The sequence below is a fragment of the Heterocephalus glaber genome, unplaced genomic scaffold, assembly GCF_053883595.1.
Source record: "Heterocephalus glaber isolate CG9 unplaced genomic scaffold, H.glaber_assembly_v1.0 deba00001442, whole genome shotgun sequence".
Taxonomy (NCBI): domain Eukaryota; kingdom Metazoa; phylum Chordata; class Mammalia; order Rodentia; family Bathyergidae; genus Heterocephalus; species Heterocephalus glaber.
Window position 1 is genome coordinate 20,276,750 of NW_028258296.1, and position 20,962 is coordinate 20,297,711.

General features: G+C 42.9%; 1 protein-coding gene across 11 annotated transcripts in view; it reads right to left on the reverse strand.

Moving 5' to 3' along the window:
• Positions 1-379: 379 nt before the first annotated feature.
• The window catches only part of Mcoln2 (mucolipin TRP cation channel 2), a 64,707-nt gene continuing 44,124 nt past the window's right edge, over positions 380-20,962 (reverse strand). For 9 of the 11 annotated variants that reach the window (XM_087213011.1, XM_004841359.4, XM_021255442.2 and 6 more), the window contains 6 exons: positions 20,059-20,208; positions 17,523-17,624; positions 17,290-17,412; positions 10,098-10,304; positions 8,812-8,933; positions 380-6,623 (listed from right to left, as the gene is read on the reverse strand). In XM_087213011.1, coding sequence (XP_087069137.1) covers positions 6,587-6,623; positions 8,812-8,933; positions 10,098-10,304; positions 17,290-17,412; positions 17,523-17,624; positions 20,059-20,208 — 741 coding nt within the window. In that variant the 3' untranslated portion in view covers positions 380-6,586. Of the gene's footprint in view, positions 6,624-8,811; positions 8,934-10,097; positions 10,305-12,936; positions 16,465-17,289; positions 17,413-17,522; positions 17,625-20,058; positions 20,209-20,962 lie in introns of those variants that run through there. The other 2 variants (XM_021255443.2, XM_021255444.2) reach the window with 2 other exon arrangements.

Here is a 20,962-nt window from a genome sequence, read left to right on the forward strand (position 1 = left end):
TTCTACACACTAAGGAAGTGTTAAGAGTTTGCCATCTGTGGTCGTCATGGGAGTGATCACATGTGAGTTTGGGGGAGCTGGAAAGTGGCACTTCTGGCATTGGTCTGGGCACCAGCTGCTGACAGTCTCTGCAGGTGACCAGATGGAAGGAGGTAGATCAGCACCACGAGGGCACTAGAATTTGTTTAACTTTGTCTTTTTTTCATTTGTGAGGTGCCCTGTCCAACCCCCACACACACACCGCAGTGTCAGGGTTCTTTGGCCCAGAAACATGCCTCTAACACGAATGTGTTCATCACCACTTTCCAGAGCAAGGAAGTCCGGGGCTTAGTTACTTTTTTGTTGTTGTTGCTGAGACAAAATACCCAACAAGCAAAGATAAAGGGGGAAAGGTTTATTTAGCTCACAGTGTGTAGAGGTTGCAGTTCATAACTGGCTGGCTCCAAGGCAAGGTGGTATGGGAAGAAACAGTTCATGGTGGGCAGAAGGTAGCAAAGCAAGAAAAGGACAAGTCTCTTTCTGTCCCTTATATTGTTTCCAGGCTACCAGGATTAGGGTAGTGGCAAATCAATTAGTGGACTGATTTAATAATCACTCCCTCTATCACACACTGTAGATTCGGCCACCTCTGAAAAAGGCCCACCTATAATACCATGAGGCTTTGGGGGTGACATCCAGACACAAGCCATAACAGGGGCAGAGGCACAAAATAATCCTTTCTCAGAGTCCCTCCATCAGTTCACCTTCTCCCTCCCAAACGCACCCATGCACATTGCCTTAGTCCCTAAGGGAGGCCTAAAGCAAAGCAATTCCTATGTTTGCTCCAAAAACTCCCTCCCAGGTAGCTGCACTCAGCTCTAAAGCTTTGCCGTATCTCCACAGCCGACACAGTAGGGAGGGAGGGTGGTAGGGTCTTCGGAAAGGGCCTGCACAGTTGTGAGGTTCAGACTACAGATGTCAGGCTGACCCTGTTCTTGGTCACACCCACAGGCTCACCACCCTTATGGCACAAAACTGCTGCTGGCCAAGGTCAGAGGACTTTAGAGTGCGTGGTGTGTGGGGGTGAGGGATTATGCAGAAACAGAAAGTCTTGGATAAGCTTCTTTTCTCAAAACAATGAGATATATTCATATGATAGAAATATGCTTTCAACCCATTCATTCTAATAGATACAGCTCTCAATATTAGAATTTAGGGAAAAAGACTCTCCTCTCCCAGTGCATAGTCCAAAGGCAGGAACTCTCCATAAAATAGCAGGAAATTTAGCAAAAAGTTTTTTTGAGAAAGAAAAATATGTGTACAGATAGCTAAAAAAATACATACATGCAATCCGGTATTTTCCTTTAGAGACAATTTTCAGGCAAATTACTCACTTGTGTTTGTTATTGTGTTTAATGCAAGATGATATCCTCTCCCTTTCTCTTTCTGACTGCAGTGGCACTGTAACTGATTTCCCCATTTTTCTCACCTCACCTCAATCCAGCCTTCTTAGTTCTTTTGCTGCACATGTAGCTCCTAGATCCCGAGCCCTCTCAGAGCACACACAGTCCTTATGGCTCTGTCCTTTCTCTTCTCTAGTCATGTCTTCTATCATTTTCCCCACATACAACTTATATCCTGACCACTCCAAAGCACAGTTTTCCTGAGTGACCAGGCTTTCTCTCAAATGCCCAAGCTTTTGCCACCGTGTTGTTTTTTGCCACACCAGGGCTATGTGGTTCAATGCAATGTATTCTCCAAGTGTTGCAGTTCTAGCATTGTCTAGTGTCCACAAGAGGCCTTAAGTAATCAAGGCCAAAGAATCATCTTTCTATTCTGCTTTAGCACCTGAGGCTGACCTTGCACTAATCTCACTTTGTACATGGTTGTCTCTCCCACTAGATTCAGAGGTCCTGTCATTTATTCCTTGCATCCTTAGCACCTAGCATAGCACTAGAAATCAACAAATACACGTTGAATTAGTAGTTTTTAATAGCACCATCATATTTCTCCTACACATCAAGTAGCTATTTAGTATTTTCAAAATTAATGATACTTCTCACTCCCTTTGCTTGGCACCTAGGAAATGTCCTTTAAACCTCACAGCTGGAGAAGATTGAGTATTGATAGCAGCACTCTGATGTTCTCCCCAAAGACGAACCAAGAGCTAAAACCAAACTTCACTGTTCTGTCATCAAAGATAACATGTGCAGGAAGACACAAACACACTATGTAGAGTCCAAAAGGCATTATTAATACCCTTTCTTTCTGTAGACCTGGCATGGCAGGCTCACAAGTGAGGATATAAATTCACTTTGTCAGAGCAAACATTCCTCTTGGGGGGAATCTGCTCAACCTCAAGGAGAGAGTAATGACCACAACCCACAGGCAGCAGGGGATGAGTAATTTACTGCTGCTTGGCAATTAGTGTCGCTAGAAAAAAAAATTGCTTTCATTTAAAATTCTCTTTAAACCATATGTATCATGGCTCATGGGATAATTTATGTATCACTAGAAGCTAAGAAACATACATCATACTAATAAATTGATCCTCATTCACCATAGCCAGTGGCTCCCAGGGGTCGTTAAGTCAGTTTTGCTGTCCTTGTTAGATAAGGTGCTGTGAAATGTTCATGTGCTTCTCATTCATCCCATTTCTCTAGCACAGACAGATAGCAGGAGCAACATTTGCCATCTTTTTCATGCACTGGTTTGCAACAGCATTTGTTGTAAATGAGCCCATAGTAGAACAGTCATGAGTTTATTGCTTTCTCTAACAAACTGAGTGTCTATTTTGAGATTTGGTTAAGTCCTTCCAGTGCTATTATACTCTTTTCTCCAAGAAACAATGTGTTTGACAATTCTCCTACTTCCCACTCACAGACAGGCCCTGCAGACCGAAAGCGAGTGGCTACAAAGAGATGGAGAGAAGGCTCATGGCTATGCTGTATGGCCAGGTCCCAAAGGGCTTCACTGCAAAGTCTGACATTTGGCAACTGGGCAAACATGCTTAAGTTTAGGAGTCAAATGACCTTAAGCCAGTTATACATCAAAGGAACAGTGTCACTTAGAAAGCCAGAAAACGAGGGTCTTCAATGAAAAAGGATGAGGATGAAGATGGGTCAAGGGAAACATCACAGCACCTGACCTCCCCAAACAACACAGAAATTATCACCACCACCACCCGTGGGGGTTTAATCTCCACCTTGGCAAGACAAGAAGCAGCTCCACATCCTGTATTTGTGAGGACTTGAAAACAGTGTACTCAAGGTCCTGTTTGAGATCTAATCTTCACTGTGCACTTGGGACTCGTGCCTTAGTCTATGCACTTTACCTCTGACTCACTTAATTCTCACAATTTCCATTTTACAGATGGAGGAATTGAGGCATAGTGTGGTGGTTAGTCTTGATTGTCAACATGATCGGATTAAAAGACACCTAGAGAGGTGACTGCATTGTGAGTGTGCTAACCTCATCAACTGATCAGCCCATTAACGAGTTCATAGCTGAATGGGCTATTATAAGGTGGGAACCAGTTGGGGGAAGACGGTTACTGGGGGGCATGACTTTGAAAGATGTATCTTTTCTTGGGCTCTTTATCATGTTCTGTTTCCCAATTGCCATGAGATTAGTAGTTTTCCTCTTCTATGCCCTTCTGTCATGATGTTTTGGCCATGGAGCTGATGACAGACAGAAACCTCTGAAAGTGTGAGCCAAAACAAACTTTTCCTCTCCAATGTCAGGTATTTTGATCCAGCAACAAAAAGCTGACTAATGCAGTGTGACTTGTCCAAGGAGACTCATATAGGAGGAAAAAGAGAAGAGCCTAGGCAGATAGAGGACACAGTGGTGTTCATAATGTTTGCACTGCTGCCCGCACCCATAGAAACTCCTTACAAATATGACAAAGAATCAAAACAAAAGAATGGCTCAAGTTTCAAATCAATCCAGGGCCTTCTATGAGTTATGTGACTTAAATGCCAGCCCCAGTTTGTTGAGATTTATCATCATCACATAAATTTTAGGCAGGAAGTGACTTGTCCAGGCCATCAAAGCTACAGGCTAAGCTGGAATTTTAACTCAAGTGTGTCTTGGTGACTCATACCTGTCTTTTTCCTGCCATCCTAAATCAACAAGTTTAAGTCATCACATTTGGCTTTGACTGTTTCACTGCAAGCTAAAGAGGTAAAATCTACAAGGGGTGGAGATCCCAGAATGAAAGTAGAGGGCAGAAAGAACATATCTCCTAACTTTTATGTTGAATTCACTAAATGGAAGCCTAGGAAAGGAAAGAACGTAGTTTGCTCCAGATATGTCTATTAGCAGAATTATGAGAAATTATTTAAAACAATTCAAATTGTACAGTTGGCAAAGTGGCAATTTCTTTAAATTACTGAAAAGGAAGAAAACAATGTTTCCACAGATGTAGGGTAACCTTGGAAAACACTTTCTTCCTGACAGTGTCTCCTCCAGCTGGAGTGAAAAGCAATAAAAGGAAACATGAAAGTCAGTAAAAGAATAACATGAGCATGAAAGACCATCATTAATCTTCTACTCACATGGCAGTCACAGCTACAGTCTAAGCAACAGGAAATTTTGTTCAGAGATCAAATAGGGAATCACTTAGTCAATAAGTGATTAAATCACATACCTGATTCTACAGTCAAGTGAATAAGCCTATAACCACTGGTTTAATGGTCGGTAGTTTAAAAATCAATCAGAACTTTTCTTTGTAAAAAAAATTAACGTAAATAACTTTAGTAAAATATTCTGTATGTAGACCAGTCACTCTCCTACATATTTATTATTTGTTTGTTTGTTTATTTATTTATTGGTACCAGGGATCGAACTTGGGTCCTTGTGCTTGCGGGGCAGGCAGCAGAACCACTGAGCTAAATCCCTGGCCCCTGTCTTATACATTTAAATGGCATTAACTGGATGATTTTCCCTGGCTAGATTTGATGTGGCCACATGAACAAAGACTGAGGACAAGGAGAGAGAAGAACAAAAGGAAAATCAGGCAGGGACTTAGGGGAGGGTGACACAGCCAAAGCCAGGGAAAAGGAGGGACAGCCCTGGGTCTTATTTACTTTCTCATCACCAAGACACAATACCTGGCACCCACAGTTTAAAGGAGGAAAGGTTTGTTTTGGCTTCACAGGTTGTAGAGGTTTCAGTCCACAGTCGGCTCCAAGGCAGAGCAGCACAGTGGAGGGGCACTGAAGAAGAGAGACAGCTCATGGCAGGGCAAGCAGGAAGGGGGGAGAGAGAGAGAGAGAGGGATATCTAGGGAGAATCTTGAAGAGATAGGCCCAGGGCTGACCCCTAGTGACCCACGTCTTCTGACTTGAGACAACCTCCTAAGAGCAAGTGTGCCACAGGCCTCCATAATCCAGTCACCTCCCCAAAACCCACTGATGAGCGCATGAGGCCTTGGGGGACATTTGGCATATGAACCGTAACACCTTGGGCTGAGGCTCCTGCTTAATTAAAATTGTACTCTTCATCAATAAACTTAAGATAATTGACCTCTGAGGTTGTTCAAGTATGAAACAAATCTATGTATGAAGTGACCTCAAACTCTCAAGTCATTATCATAAATGTTTATCAAATAACTTTTTTATACTAGATCCCGTATCTCCTTCACTGCTTTTAAGAAAATTAGAAATCCTTTCTGTAGACCAGGTAGTTAATTCAAATGTGATCTGAATTTTTACTAGTAGATATTAAGCAACACCATATTTTAATAAATACTATTAATGCAATATAGTATAATAAAAATACACTTATTTAAGGAAAAATATACCACATTTCTTTGCTTGACAAAGTTATATGTCCAGCACAGGGGAGATCAGTTGTTAAGATGAATGACAACTGCTGTAGTTTACTGCCGCATGTCATGTGTGCACAATCAAAAATTAGCACGACTGATAAATGTTTCCAGGTTAGTCCACTGACTCTGTCAACAGTCACTTCATATATGCTGCAGAGGAAAACTCAGAGGAAAATAGGTGGAGAAATGCCTACTGCAAGAGGTCTTTGTGTTGATGTAAGTGTGATCTTTAAATGACTTTTGCAACCAACTACACTTCTGTGCAGATCATGAAATAACAAGTCTTTGAACCCAAGAAGCACTTTTAAAACAAATCCTTATCTGACAATAAACACATATCTTTAAATATAAAACTTTAAACATCTTTGTTTTGCACACTCTAAAATGTGACTTTTTCATTCCAATATTCTTGTATCACAAATTAGCAGACTAATAGCGAATCTCACTATCACTGCTCCATTGCATTAATATCCAGCAGTGGCCTGTGGTCTCTTCTTCATTCTCCAAATTTATAAAAAGTAACTGGGCCAGGGATTTAGCTCAGTGGTTCCGCCGCCTGCCTCGCAAGCACAAGGACCTGAGTTCGATCCCCAGTACCAAAAAAAAAAAAAAGTAACTTTGGAACTTCAGTAATGGTCATCCAGCTGACAGTTGTCCTTCTTTCTTGATCCATAATTAAATAAGACAATCCTTTTAGAACTGCTGGTCCAGGGCATTTGAGGCATTGCAGCTGGATAAGGAGGCCTGCAACCGAATTGTCTTCTCAGAAGAACTTTAGTTAATAAGTATCAAGCGGTCATCACTTCCTCTCCTATAACAGGATGGGGGAAGAGGATGAAAAGAAAAGAAAGTAGGACTTATAACTCTTTACCAAGAAATAGGAGTGTTCTTTATATTCTAGGCACACATAGGTTATGTTAGGGAAACATGTAAGAGGAAGAACTGAGAAGGACAACTGACATTATTTGAGACTTAAGTAGATGGTTTCAGAAACAAACTGAGCAGCTGTCCATCCCTTAGAACCCTCTCACTGCTTCGCTAATGAAGCTTTATCAATAGCTACAAGGGCCAGTTTTTCTCTACTGCAATAGAGAAGGAGAAAGTTGAATTCACATCTGCTCATCAAGCATGTCTCTCCAAAGAACCACATCGCTTTAGGCCCGGAAAGGTTTAGAGGCCATCTGGCTCACCCTGATGAGGTTGGAGGTGTCAAGAAGTTTAGGAGAGGTCACAGGCACACTTGATTAGTGGCAGGGTCCAAAAACAAAAACAAGCAAAAAACAGGTGTTCTGATGATCAGGTTAGGAGCTCTGTCAACAATTCAAATGAGGACCAATGTGTGGGGCTTGCCCAGCTGCTTTATTGAGAAAGAGTGACCACATCATGTCCTGCAGGAGGATGACCTGGGATGACATCTGTCATAGTCACCAGACAAGGGAGACCAGACACCAATCTCTGAGTACCCAGGCTGCCTCTCACAGGAACATGTGACCTTCACTTACTCTCTGCAAGGTCCTCCCTATCCCCATGAGGTCTAAGATTTGGTCTAAAGATTCCACTGACATCACTCTAGCTGCCTTCCCCAAGATCCAATATGGCAACACCCACTTCTGACCTATCTTTAACATCCTTCTTTTACAGAACTTTCATCATCTAGCTCTGCTCAACAAGTAGACTGTTTCTTGGCAGACTCTGTTTGCTTTGGTTCTTTCATTCCTACAATGGGCACATCCTCCTTCCCCCCGTGCAGCTTCTGAACAACCCCAGGGTACTGCAGAGCAACTGTCTGCTGATGGTACACCCTTCTCCCCACTCAGACCCAGCCTTAGCAGAAAGGCTTCCCGTTCATTCCTTAAATCCTTAAATTATTCTCAGTGGCTGCACCAGAAAACTTTTAACAGCCTCCTAGGGCTCTTTGTGATGCAAACCAAGGGGACACCAAAGATCCATTAGTTATTTTTCAGAATTCACAACTGCATTTTCCAATGAACATTTTCCCACATAAAGTTAACTACACAGTAGAAAAGTGACTCTGAGAGACTTCCCTTATTCAGACCGACTCTTAGGAGGCAGCTGCCTATTAAGAAAATTATTTTTTCTTTATCCCAGTTTCTAGAGCAATAATTGAATGCTCTGGGAGGATGAAATGTGATTTTGAAAACTTACCTCTTCTCAGAAGACCTCATTCCATATTTACCAGACATTCTTTGGATGTGCTCAATCATATCATTTCAAATCCCAAGATGCAGTACAAATTGATTAACAGAAAAATATATCCTGTGGTTTTAAGTAGCAATTATGTTCTCTCATTTTCCTTTAGGAGTTGGATTTAGAGAATCTTTCTCAAAAAACATAGGTGCGGTATACTTTAAGTCAAAAACTCCTACCCCTGACTTCAGATTAAAACACATATGGGCACATTTAAGAAAACTGTCCTCATCTGACCCAATTCTAGTCCCTGAACTACTGGATAGCACACCTTGTCCACTGAGGTTCGGACCATTTTCTTAAGAATCTAAACAAACAGCAAGCAAAGCACAGCTGGCCAGTGACTAGCTACTATTGTGTGTTTGCTGCCAAGGACACCTGGGACTCCTTTTCTGCTCAAGGTTATGTGGGCCACATACTGTGAAAAGAGAAAATTGCTTTGGACAGGCACAGAGCTCTACCTCCAAAAATAAGTGCTTTGACCACTTTCTTGGGCCATCTACCTAACAGTTCAGTCTCTTGACTTCAGGGACATCATTCATGCCTTCTCGTAGGGGTCTCATGATAACCCAAAAGGATGTAGATCAAGCCATGTAGCTTTACATACAACCTTATTTTATAAGAAACAATTCATTTCTAGAGCCAATTTTGGTGGGAGGAAAGAAAAGAAAGTTGAATTGTTTCCCACAAAAAGCCAGTTTCAGGGCTGAAAATCCCATTAATCTTGGAATGACTCTTCCTTAAGGCAACAGAGTTCACCTCAGGAGTGGGGAGCTGGACACAGTACGGACCTCTGCAGGCAGCAGATGCAGGACAGGAAGGCTGAAGGCTCTTTCTGGTACTCCTCCTTGCTGCTGCATTCCTTCAGGAATTCCTGCAGATCCGTTTCAGGAAACCCATTCTGCTGATATTTCTTTTAAAAAGCACACAATGCTGTTACTTTATAGAGCATGAGAAATTGACCCTTTGCCAACAAATCAAACTCACCTTTGCTAAAACAAAACTCTCCCACAGAGCTAGTTCGGATCCAAGAAGTGCTATTAGAACAATGATGCATCCATCTGTCAAGTCCCAGAACAGGCAAGCCAGAGACTCCATGGGAACAGAGAACAATTCAAAGGAAAGTTCCAGAAAGCTTTGGAAGAGTGTGTTCAAAAGGAGGATGAAGGAAGTAGTCCAAGTCTAAACTAGAGTGCTAGTACCGAGACTAGATGAGACTTCCAGTCCTCAGTGGCAAAGCACAGGACTCTACTTCCTCTACTCTTATGGAAGGTGGCTGCAGAGTGAGCCAGAAGGCAGATTTTTCCAAGCAGACACAAAGGCTCTAGGGCCCTTGGCCCTCATGCTGAGAGAGGTCAAATTTCTCTCTTTTCTGCCAGGCGCTGAACTCTCATCTCCCCACACACTCATCGCCCCACTATGCCAATGGCCTGGCTTTCCTCTTCATTAGTCTGGGGAAGGTTAAGCACATAACAGTGGCCAAAGGCACCAACTCAGCCTCCCACAGTGTTCAAAAGGTTTTCCAAGCACAGCCACCTGCTATGAAGAAACCAGCCCCTGAGGAATCAGACTTTCTTCAAGCTACAAATTAGTTAAATGGGTTCAGTCTGGAAGGACAGAACACATCAGGTGGCTTAGGAAAGTAGGAAGCTAAACTGCACAAAAGGTTTCGCTTTCATTAGTTAAAGGAAAGCTGCACCATACAAGTGGCCATCCCATGCAGTGTAAGGAAAGGCAGGACCTGAAAATGTACCCCCTTAACTTTCAGTCCCAGGTAGCCACACAGACAGGTGCATTGGTCAGTGGCATGAGCAGCAGCCTAGCTACTGGTCTCAGCCCACCCTTTCTCTTTTCTCATTTCTTTCTCACAGCACCTCTAAACCCACCCACTCCAATCCGGGTAACAGGGACAAGGTCCTAAATCCACATTTAAAATTAGCCTCTAGCATTTACCAGGTTTATCGTCTACAAAACCCTCAAAACCTAAATAAAATTATAATATCCTATGTGAATATATGTTAAGTTCCAATCCATACAGAATTTGCAATGACTTGTGGCAGCAAATATTGTTACTTACCTTAACAGTGTAGTACGAATCTGTGATAAGTGCAATAAAAAGGCTGAGGATCATATATATAAAAAGGCTAATGAAGGAATATAAGTACAGACGGCTGAACAGCCACACCAAGATGCTCTTCTGTTGGATTTGAGCAAAAGTCGCAAACATGTCATCACCGTTGACCAGAGAAAACAGGCACTCGGCGACTATGTTCAGGTTCTCAAACTGTGGGGGAGAAACAGAAATTAGCTTCTGAGGTAGCGTAGCATATGCTACAAAGCAGAGAGGTGTAGTTAGCTTGTTAGCATGAAGTTGTTTTTGTCATTAGAAGAAGTAACATTAATTCTTAAAACAGCTAGAAAATAACAAGAATAGGAAAATATTAAAACATCACACTCTCAAAGCTGATCTCTTGGCTCCTTCCTAAGCACTTTTTATATGTTTCCGGTCATGTCATCCTACAAATTTGGATCCTGATTTTTTTTCTACTTAACGTAAATATCTTCTTATGTTATTCACACATAGAGAGCATTTGTCATCTAATGGCTACTCCTTGAAATCCTAATTATCTCTCCACCACTGGACATTGTATATTTGCTATTATAAAGAACACTGTAATGAACATTTCTATGCATAATGGTTTTATTATTGAGTAAAAACTGCTAACTTTTTTTGTCCAGTACTGAGGCCTGAACCCAGGCCTTCACATTGAGCTATACCCCTAGGCCTTTTAAGAAATGTTTCTTTTCATTTCGAGACAGGGTCTCAATACAGCACTAAGCTGCCCAGGCTGAGCCTGAGCTTGTGACCCTCTTGCCACAGCCTCCCTTGGTGCTGGGACTACAAACATGTGCCAGCGTGCCAGGCTATGCTGTTAACATCTTTCAGGCTGTGATCTGCCAAGCTTTCTTCTGGAGGAACTGCAACCATGACATATGGAAGCAACTGGGACACAACAAAGGATCAGAAAGTTTTGTTAAATGAATGCCTTCCCGTAGCCTTTCCAACCATGGATCCAGGTAACATTAGCACATGAGAAGCTAAAAGCAGGTCAGGGATGTAGCTCAGTGGTGCAGTGACTGCCTGGCAAGTGCAAGGCCCTAAGTTTAACTCCTGGTTCAAAAAAGCCCTCAAATGTTGAAGGTGGAATAATCATGGATAAGGCCCTCCAAGGACCCCATCCTACCAAGCAGATAAGCCATGGCCATGATACACAATGAGGCCCCGCAGTAGAGCTGGGTGGGCAGAACAAGGTAAGGGCCTCAGAATGGGCTCTCCAGCGGGAAGGGGAGAGGGAGGATGTGCTCAGTGACTGGGGGCAAGAGGCACTGAGCCTCAGAGTGGTGGCAGAGAGGACAGCTGTGCGCCACACTGCTGGGGCCTCACTGAGCTTTCTGCTTGAAGGCTCCATTCCGCCATGAAGGAAATTCCAACTCGGGAGTGACAGGACCTGATCTATGTTTCTCAGAGTGACCAAAGGCATGTGGGAGAATGGGAAAAGCCCAGTCAGAGGCACCTGTAGGATCCCAGTGAGACACAACAGCCCTGGCTGGAAAAAGAAGAGCAGGGAGAATATACATCTGGGGCAGGGCTAAGGCAAGAGAGTGTCAAAGGCCTGAGTCTGGGACAAGGTAAGTTTGAGGTGCCAGGCAGAAACATTGGCGTGAGGTGGTCGTGCTGAAGGTGTCCACCTAGAGGTCAGAAACAGACCCAGGCTGACATGGATACCCCTGGGATTCTGTGTCAGCCACTCTGGCTTTGAGGGGTTGACAAGCTCTCACAATAGCCACTGAACAATCCATCCTTTCTACCCCACTTGGCATCAACACTTAGGTCTGAATTATTACAGAAACCTCCAAGGAAGTCTCCACCCTCTTCACCATCCAGTCTAAGCTGCAGGAAAACTCAAACTTCCCAGAAGATGGATTTCAGGCCACTTCTCTTTCTTAAGGTTATAAAATGTCCAGATGCAAAGTAAAGACCCAAACCGAGAAGGCTGGAGTGAGCTCCTCAGCCTGTGGCCTCACTGAGTCACCTCCTTGTCAATACTAACATCCTGTCTCCTTCCACATCACCCAGCCATTGCTATGTCTTTTCCTCATGGGATTTATTTTCTTCATCTCCTATATTCTTCTTCCTCGCAAGTCAACATTCAAGAGCTAATTCAACGTCTCTTACAAGACAGACTGCCCTGGCAGTTCTAGGCCCTCCTCTGTTCTTGTATCAGCAAGCGTTAGAGTAAACTGTGGGATGCTCTTCTAATTGCTTCTATGTATGGTTCTCTGTACCCTAGTTGGAAAGCAAACAGCATGTCTTACCCTTCTTGGCCCATGACTAGACTATGCAAGGTAAAGTTAGAGACTGGGGATACCCACACCTTTGTCAAACCCACAACTCTGATGAGCTGGACTAAAGTCACTCTCTGTAGGGAGGTGGAGGGGAGATCCAGTTGAACAAATCATTTAGTACACAGATTATTTAATAGCAAGGGAGGCAGTTCCCAGTGTATATAATTTCCATTTTCTCCACTAGCCTTCAATCTGAAGTTAAAGCTGGTTTCTACAGATGTCAGTTATAACTCTGGCAGCAGCATCTCTCTCATAGCTTCTTTTGCAATCTGGTCGATTCCTCTATTTAGTTTCAATAACTCTCAGCAGTCTGTACTTCAGGTTTCAGAACTGCAAACAGCGAGGTGGTCAATACTTATCAACTCAACTTCTTATTTTCCTGTGTAGTCATTTATTAGCAGTGTAGATACAATATCCATCTCATCATAATGTTATTCATAACCATTGTAACTCTTTCCCCTGTGCACATAAAAATTATTTTACTCTAGCAAAATGTTAAAGCAGAGATTCAATAAATTAAGTAGTGCACAGCCTGTTGTTTTTGTATTACAATAATTGGGTCTGAACCAGAGTCAGTTCCAGCAGCCAAATTAAATAGAAATGGAATATTCCCAACGTAAGGTCCTAATGTGTTTCCAGCTAGAAGGACCACATACGGGGCACTGCTTTGCTTCTTGAGAGATTGTAAGCCTCTGGAAAGCAGGTACTGCTGTTTTTCCCCAGCAAACTTATTGAGCACCTGCCACATTCTGTGCAGCAGCCTGGACCCTGGGAATATAGAGAAAGAAGCCATTGTCCCTGCCTTCCAAGAATGCCGCGTAGAAGAATGTGACAAGATTTAGTGCACAGTAGACATTTAATAAATATTACATGGGTATTTCCATTAAAATCCCCGTAGACTCCATGGAACCACAACGAGAAACCAAACATCCATTTCACAGATGATAATTCTGTGGTTGAGCTAAAAAGAACTTTCACTTGGATGTAAACACAGCCTGCAATAGCTCATGTCAGAGAATGATACAGAAGTTTGCTCCAAGAGCTGGTGGAAAGAATCTCATGCAACATTTAGGTAAAAATTTTAACTGGCTTGCAGTTCTTTTAAATAAGAGAGGTACTTGGCTAAAACCAGCAGCCTGGAATCACAAAAGTGTCACGCAGGGTCTGCAGGTTTTTACCCATAGCATCAAAAAGGCCAACGATTTTTCAATGCCTTGGTCTTCTCATTTGAAAAACGGTAACTGTGCAAGATTAGTATTTATCCCTCACAGAAAGAAAAGTCCTCTGGAAATTAAAATCCACATTAAAGTAATGTTTAATAATTCAAGATGAGGTCTGGAAGAACATCAACAGTCTCTAGCCCTCTGTGCCCGAGATCTCGAAGGGGCACAGTGCCAAAGTCCATTAGTGCCGGAAATGGACATCAGCAAGACCCTTTCATACCTTTGTTCCCTTTAGTTGAATCAGTGAAATTAGATGTCGAACAGGAAGGTGGGGAGCTAAAATGGTGAGACTGGCTACCGATCAAACAGTGTTATCAAATTATAATTTTCCTGATACCTCCTTTCTAGAGTTGTTTTCTGTTTGTCTTACTGGAAGAATTAACTTTCACATTCAAGGTTGCTGTGATTTTAAAAATACTAGAAAATGCTCGTGATAAAGTTCCTCTGATTCAGCAGATAACTGCAGAATCTGAAAATGTTAACATTTTGGATTAATGGGGGGTGGTACAGAAGGTAGTAACATTTTCTAATTTCAGAAATTTTCTAATTTCAGATTCAAAGAAACAGCAATTTGAAGCAGAAAAGCACAAAAGTCCAAAACCAGACTGAAATTCTTTTACTGCAGACTTGTACATTCATTGAATTCACTCACTTATGCATTTCCGCAATCAGCCTGGCTACGGAAGGGGGAGGGAGAGAGAGAAGGAGAGAGAGAGGTCATAAATGGACCTGCTGGCCAATGCTAGAGACATCCCTCCTCCATCTGCTCCCCAGAGGGGTAAAGGGGAGCTCACATTAAGTGGGAGCCACACCTAGAGGTGCAGTGTCCTAAATGCTAACCACTCGCCACATGTGAGTCCTAAGCACCTGAACATGTAACTCACTGTCTTAGTCACTTTTTTTGTTGCTGAGACAAAATACCCAACACCCACAACTTAAAGGAGGTTTATTTTGGCTTTTTTAGGCTTCAGAGGTTCTAGTTTATAGTTGGCTGGTGCCACGGCAGAAAGGGCAAGGTGTGAGAGCCTAGGGGAGGACAGCTGCTCAGCTCAGGGCAGCAAGGAAGCACATGGCCAAGGGAGGAGCCAGGAGGGAGATGCACCCCTCCAGGTCACACCCCAGGGACAGCACATTTCCCTCTGATAAATCTGCTGCCTCCATGATCTAACTGCCTTACAAAAGCCTGGCCTCTGAACACAAGAGCCTTTGGGGGGACATTCTAGATTAAACCATAACACTCATTCAATTTGAGATGTGCAGTGAAGATAAAATAAGACACCAGATTTCAAAGATTTAGTACTCCCCCAATGTAAAAGATCTCAGTATTTTACATTGCTTATATCTGAAACAATATTTTGGCTATACCAGGTTTAATAAAAAATATAATTAAAATCAATTTCATCTGTTCCTTCATTATTTTTTAATGTTGCTCCTAGAATACTTTTAAAGTATACACACGGCTCCCATTTGTAGCTCATGTTATATTTTTATTGAACAGTGCTTGCCCAGAGGATCCCAGTTCACCTAGATCATTTGAAAGTACAAAACATATGGAAATGCAGTCAGGCTCCCAGAGCAAATAACCTCATTTTGCACTGGTGACCTTGACACACACATCAGACTGATTAGGCATCTCTCACAGTTGATCTGGAAGTACCATCCTGTGTCTTAGGTTAAACTAAAGCCCGTTTTGCATGATTGGCTTTAGACAAGGCCAAGAAAAGCTTTACAGGGCATCAGTAAAAGTTAGGTACTTGCACTGAGGTTAGGTAGACTGGGATTTGAATCCTGTCTTTGCCATTTAGTTGGAGGAAATTAGTTGATCAGGGATGTGCCCTGGAGGGCTTATTGGGACCCCAACTTCTTCTTATCTTCCTCTTTCCTTCTCAGTTACCATGAGGTGAACAGATTTCCCTCTATGATATACTTGACAAAAGCCCAAAGACAGTAAGGCCAAGTGACCATGGGCTGAAACCTCTGAAACCATGAGTTTAAATACACTTTCCTGCCTAAAAGTTGATTCTGTCAGGTATTTTGACACAGTGATGGAAAGCTGACTGATGAGGGTTAACATAACAAGGGAGATAAAGAATTTGAGCACCACGCCTAACAAATAGCACTTCAGAATGGTAGCCATTTAGTAAAATTCCAGCAACATTAACTGAGTATCTTCCAGAATAATGACAGGCTGAGAGAGATCAGAAGGAAGTGTCAAGGAGACAGGACCACTTGTCCTAAGGTCTTCCAGACAATGAATTAAAGCCAGATCCTTAGGTTCCTTTTTTACTCCACATGGTGCAACACTGCGCTCTAGTGACAAAGAAGCAAAGAAGCTTTTAGAGCAGGAGGAAAGGAGGAAGAAAAATGTAAATTTTTCTGAGTGCTAAGATGCAAGGAGTTCTCCAGCTCAGAGGTATCATATCAAGGAACAATTTTTACTCATGAGTCACCTTCAAAGCAGTGATGTGGATTTGAAAAGTAATAGGATCACTAAGATTTACTATTAACCCAGAGGTCATCATTGTTAATTATATGGCATTTCAAACAGTGGTTCTCTATGGACATATTGAACGTGACATGAAGAGAAGAAAGGCTGGGTCACTGGGTTTCTTTTGGTAGGACAACAAGAAGGTTTGGGCTTCATGGCTAACACTCTTCATGAACAGTCTGCAAACCAGATTTGATCACTTATTTCGGATAACACAGCTATCGAGATCAAAACAGCTCAATGTAGGGTTGAACTGTTACACAAGCTGGGAAGCAACTTTTTGCATTTTTTACTTCTTTTCTCCTTGCAGGGAACCTGAAGATAATCTGGGGAGTTGGGGGACGAAATGAGAGAGAATACAGAAATGTTCAGCATAATGTTAAACGTGTAAGCAGCAAGGGTTAGCTGACGTTATTTTGTTGTTGCTGTTGTTGCCCCCACAGCCACAGGTCCATGGATGAAAAACCATGTGGTGAAATAACTCCTTTTGCTTTTGTAGGTTGAAAACAATATCTACCTGGGTCATTTCACTTCCTGAAGTACCTAGCAAGCAAATGTATTATTTTAAAATAAGAACACCTTTGAACGACTTTAATGCTCTCGATATTATTATGCTGACTGAAGCTCAGTAATACTTTCAATCTCAGATTCTGATCTTTAATAAGACATAAAGATGGTAATGTTATCAAAACCACCTGCTATGACAAGACATGCTTTCCTTACAACCAGAAATGAGATGGTCACTTCAGGAAGTCTTTACCCACCTTCAGTCTCCTTAACTAGCTTGGCTGAAAACCTTAATTAACACTTTAAACTAGGGAGATTTTGTGATAATTTTCCTCAATTAATTTTTATTTTTTACTATGGTGATCTTGTGCCCAGATATTTTTCATCGGATGATCAGCTGGGTGCGTGTGTGACCCCTCAAGTCAGCCCCAGACAACTCTGACATGTGCGCTCCAATTGCTTGCCATGGTTCTTATATCTTAAAGGCACTTCAATATCCCGAAGAGGAAAACAAAAGAAAAACACCAAGACAAAGATATCTGCTTCTCTATATCAAGGGTGCATGCTCGAAAAGAGTGAAAAGAAGGTAGTGCAAGAGGGTCCCAGACGCCTGGTGTATAGGGGGAAAAATCAGTGCTACACACCTTCTCATGATATGGTCCAAGCACAATCCAGCCGCAGAATGTGTAACCCAGGTAAATCATGCCGGCACAGGCACAGAACCGGAGAACTTTCGGCAGCGAGGCTTGCATTGTTAATATGAGCACCTGAAAAAAATTAGAAATTAACAGAATGGGGGAAATGAAAAAGGAGCTATGTGAATCCAAGGAACTGATGGAATGCAATCGCGGTGCACTTCCCGGTGCCAAATGCTTACATTATATGCTTGGAAATAACCCAGGTATCTGATGACTCCAACCCAAACGAAGAGTGTAGACGTCCCCAGCAAAATGCTGCACAGATCATAATTTGTGAGAGTCTAAAGAATGAAGAAAGAAAAGACAGATAAGTAAATATTCTACTCCACTCACCTTATTTACCTCACTGTAAATGGTTTAGAAAGAATGGGCTATTTGTCTCCCTACAGATGCTAAGAGGTTTTTGTTTTGTTGTTGTTTGTGCATTCATGTTTTTTACAGTGGTGGGGATTAAAACCAGGTCTTTTGCACTGAGCTATATTCCTAGCCCTATTTATTTATTTATTTATTTATTTATTTTTGAGACAAGGTCTTGCAAAACTGCTAAATTGTCCAGGCTGGGTTTGAGCTTGCCATTCTCCTGACTCAGCCTCCCAGAGTGCTGATATTCCAGGGATGCTCACCTTGTCTAGCAGCTGCTATGAATGTTTTTTTTTAAGGGCAAAGAAGATAGAGAACACAGTTCCAAATGTTTACTTCCTTTTACTATTTCAATTTGTTGAACTAATTTTTATCCAGATGCCATCCTGCAACTGAAATTGCATTCATCACTGACCTGAACATAAAAAAATAAGCTAATTGGCGTCGGCACTGGCCATGGGGAGAGGAGGCCCGGCGGCAGCCCCGGCGCCCAGCTGGTCTCCCCTCTCCTCGCCGGGGCCCAGACCCCGCAGTACGGCAGGCCAGGAGGGGTGGGCACAGGGCCTGCGGGCTGATCATGATTGCGGGCGCTTCCTTCTCTTGTGGTCGCTGCTGGCCCGCACAGCTCCGGATGTTGGGTGTCTCCCCTCGCTGCCTTGAGTAAAGCTAGTTTTACCCCAGAAACACTTATTGAGGACCAACTATGTGTCAGGTGTTGTGCTGCCTATTAAGGAGGCAGAGGATTTCTGTAATTGGCCTGATGACTGGTTTGATGAAATGGACAGTACACTTGCTGTTAGGCAGTATATTCAACAGAACATAGGGGCAGATTGCTCCAGTACTGACAAAATCCTTGAACCACCTGAAGGCCAAGACGAAGGTGTGTGGAAGTAGGAACTTAAGGGTTAGCATAAAAGAATCATCTGTAGCAAAACTAGGATCCGTGTGTCGTAGGATTTACAGAATATTTTCACATGCTTATTTCCATCACCGGCAGATATTTGATGAATAGGAAAATGAAAACATTTTTATGTCATCGGTTTACTAAATTTGTGATGAAATATAATTTGATGTCCAAGGATAACTTGATTGTACCAATTTTGGAAGAGGACGTTCAGAATTCAGTTTGTTTCCGCGTAGAGTGAAGCATGAAGGGAACAGGAGAGATGCAGGGCTCACGTAATTAACATTAATTATATACTGTACATACATCATTTTAGACACATCAATCATGTATCCACAGTCCAGCTTCTTTGTTTAGGGTAGGGTTTGTATGCTGTGTGTTTCCTTTTAAATGGGAAATACTTAAGCTATTCATGAGCTGTATATTCACCCGTGTGGCACTCATGGTTTTTAAATAAGATTAGTGTTATCTGTTTATAATGCCTGTTAATAAAAGAATTTACAGTTTGATAAAATTGCTGCTAAACAATCACTGGATCACAATCCTCATCAAATAAGTCTATCTGTAAAAAGGAAAAAAAACAAAAGCTAATCCTGTTTGTTAAAGACCAAGCAATACTATCCAGCTGCTTGTTAAAGACCAAGCAATACTATCCAGCTGCTTGTGAAGGCAAGCTCCGATGTGATTTCCTAACACATGCCCTGCTCTCAAGGAATGCTGGGTCTAGTGAGGAGACGAGCACACAGGCAGGATGCTAACACAATACCCCAGGAGTGATGGCAGATGCACGCACGCTTCCCACGGCTGAGGCACCTGCAGGACAGGCAGGAAAAAGGCAATGGACAAAGGCAGAAGAGAGGCACAAGGCTGAGAGCTCCAAGCTGTTCTGGAAGGACAGTGAGACCGGGCAGGAGTGGGAGGGAGAGCCAGAGACAAGAGTGGATGAGGAGGACACTGGGGCCAGGCTGAAGGGAGGCCACTTCCCCCCAAAGTGGGTCGCAGAGGTAGAAAGGCCGCTAATGGCAGAAAAGTCCCTACAGCATCTGGGTGGATGGATCTGGGGGACAGAAGGCTGAAGACTCAAGCATTCCTGCCCTCCCTGCCCCCATCAGGGCACCCAAGGGTCACAACCGGGTCTCCATACATGATCAGGAGAGGTGGCTGATTTACGGGGCAGTGGCTCCTTTTGCAACTTAAAAACCCAAATAACAATTTTCTCAAACTTCGGTTACTCTTCTGAAGATGCTGCCCGTTTCCGGGAGATCACCATCCCCAGCACACCAGCTTCCTTCCTCCCTTCACGAGGAATCAAATCAACCCATGTGCATGGATGTGAGAAAAGACAAAACCTAAGACCCAAACTAGTCTTCCTCAGGATTTTACATCTTAAGATGCCAGAACTCATCCAGATGAACATAAAGAACAAAAGGCTGTAAGTGGGCTGCCCTCACCTTTGCTTTGATTTCCATTTTTAATATGGATCCAACTATGGTCATCAGGTCACTGATGATCACCAGGACAAACCATCCGCTGACAAACTCCCACCGGCCAGTGTCACACACGCGTCTGTTGTACTTCTCCAGGAAGAAATCTAGAAATCTCTACAGCAAACATTTACACATTGATTTTTGGTTGTTTTTTTTTTTGTACCGGGGATCAAACTTGGGACCTTGTGCTTGCGAGGGAGGCGGCAGGACCACTGAGCTAAACCCCAGGCCCTACAGCAAACATTTAAACATGTATATTTTACAAACCACATTGCCCCCTGGAAGGAGAAAACAGGTGCAAAATGGTGCTTTTGTCCCTAAAAATGGCATGGCATTACCTTTTCCAACTTGCAGGTCCACTTCACGGGGACATTACAGAATACACTGTTCCCTGTCTGTCATCTACCCTGGCATTAAGTATCGGAGTACCTGCCAGATTAACCCAAACATTAAATACACATATCTGATGCAGTGTGTTCCAAATACCTGGTCTATGACCAGCTCACTCAAGCCAATGGGATGGCCACCCTAGGATCAAGGTACTATTCACTCCATCATGGAGATGAGGGAATTGAGGCACAGAGGCTAAGCCAGGACCTGAGCCCGAGCAGGCCAGCTCCAGAGTGTGTGCTCCCAGTGTTGCCCCCCCCAATTTCACTGAGACAGGACCGTAACCTTGGATTCAGAGTATGGAGAGCACAGGAGGGCAGGTAAGGGAGGTGGTTATTTATACAGTGAGGTGGCAGAAGTCAAGATCAAGGAAACCCGAGCATAAACTATTCCCTTGCTTCATGATAATACCACAATGACTTCCTAGCTCCCCTGACCCCAGCAGAAATTTACACACGTCACAAGCCAGAATGAGATT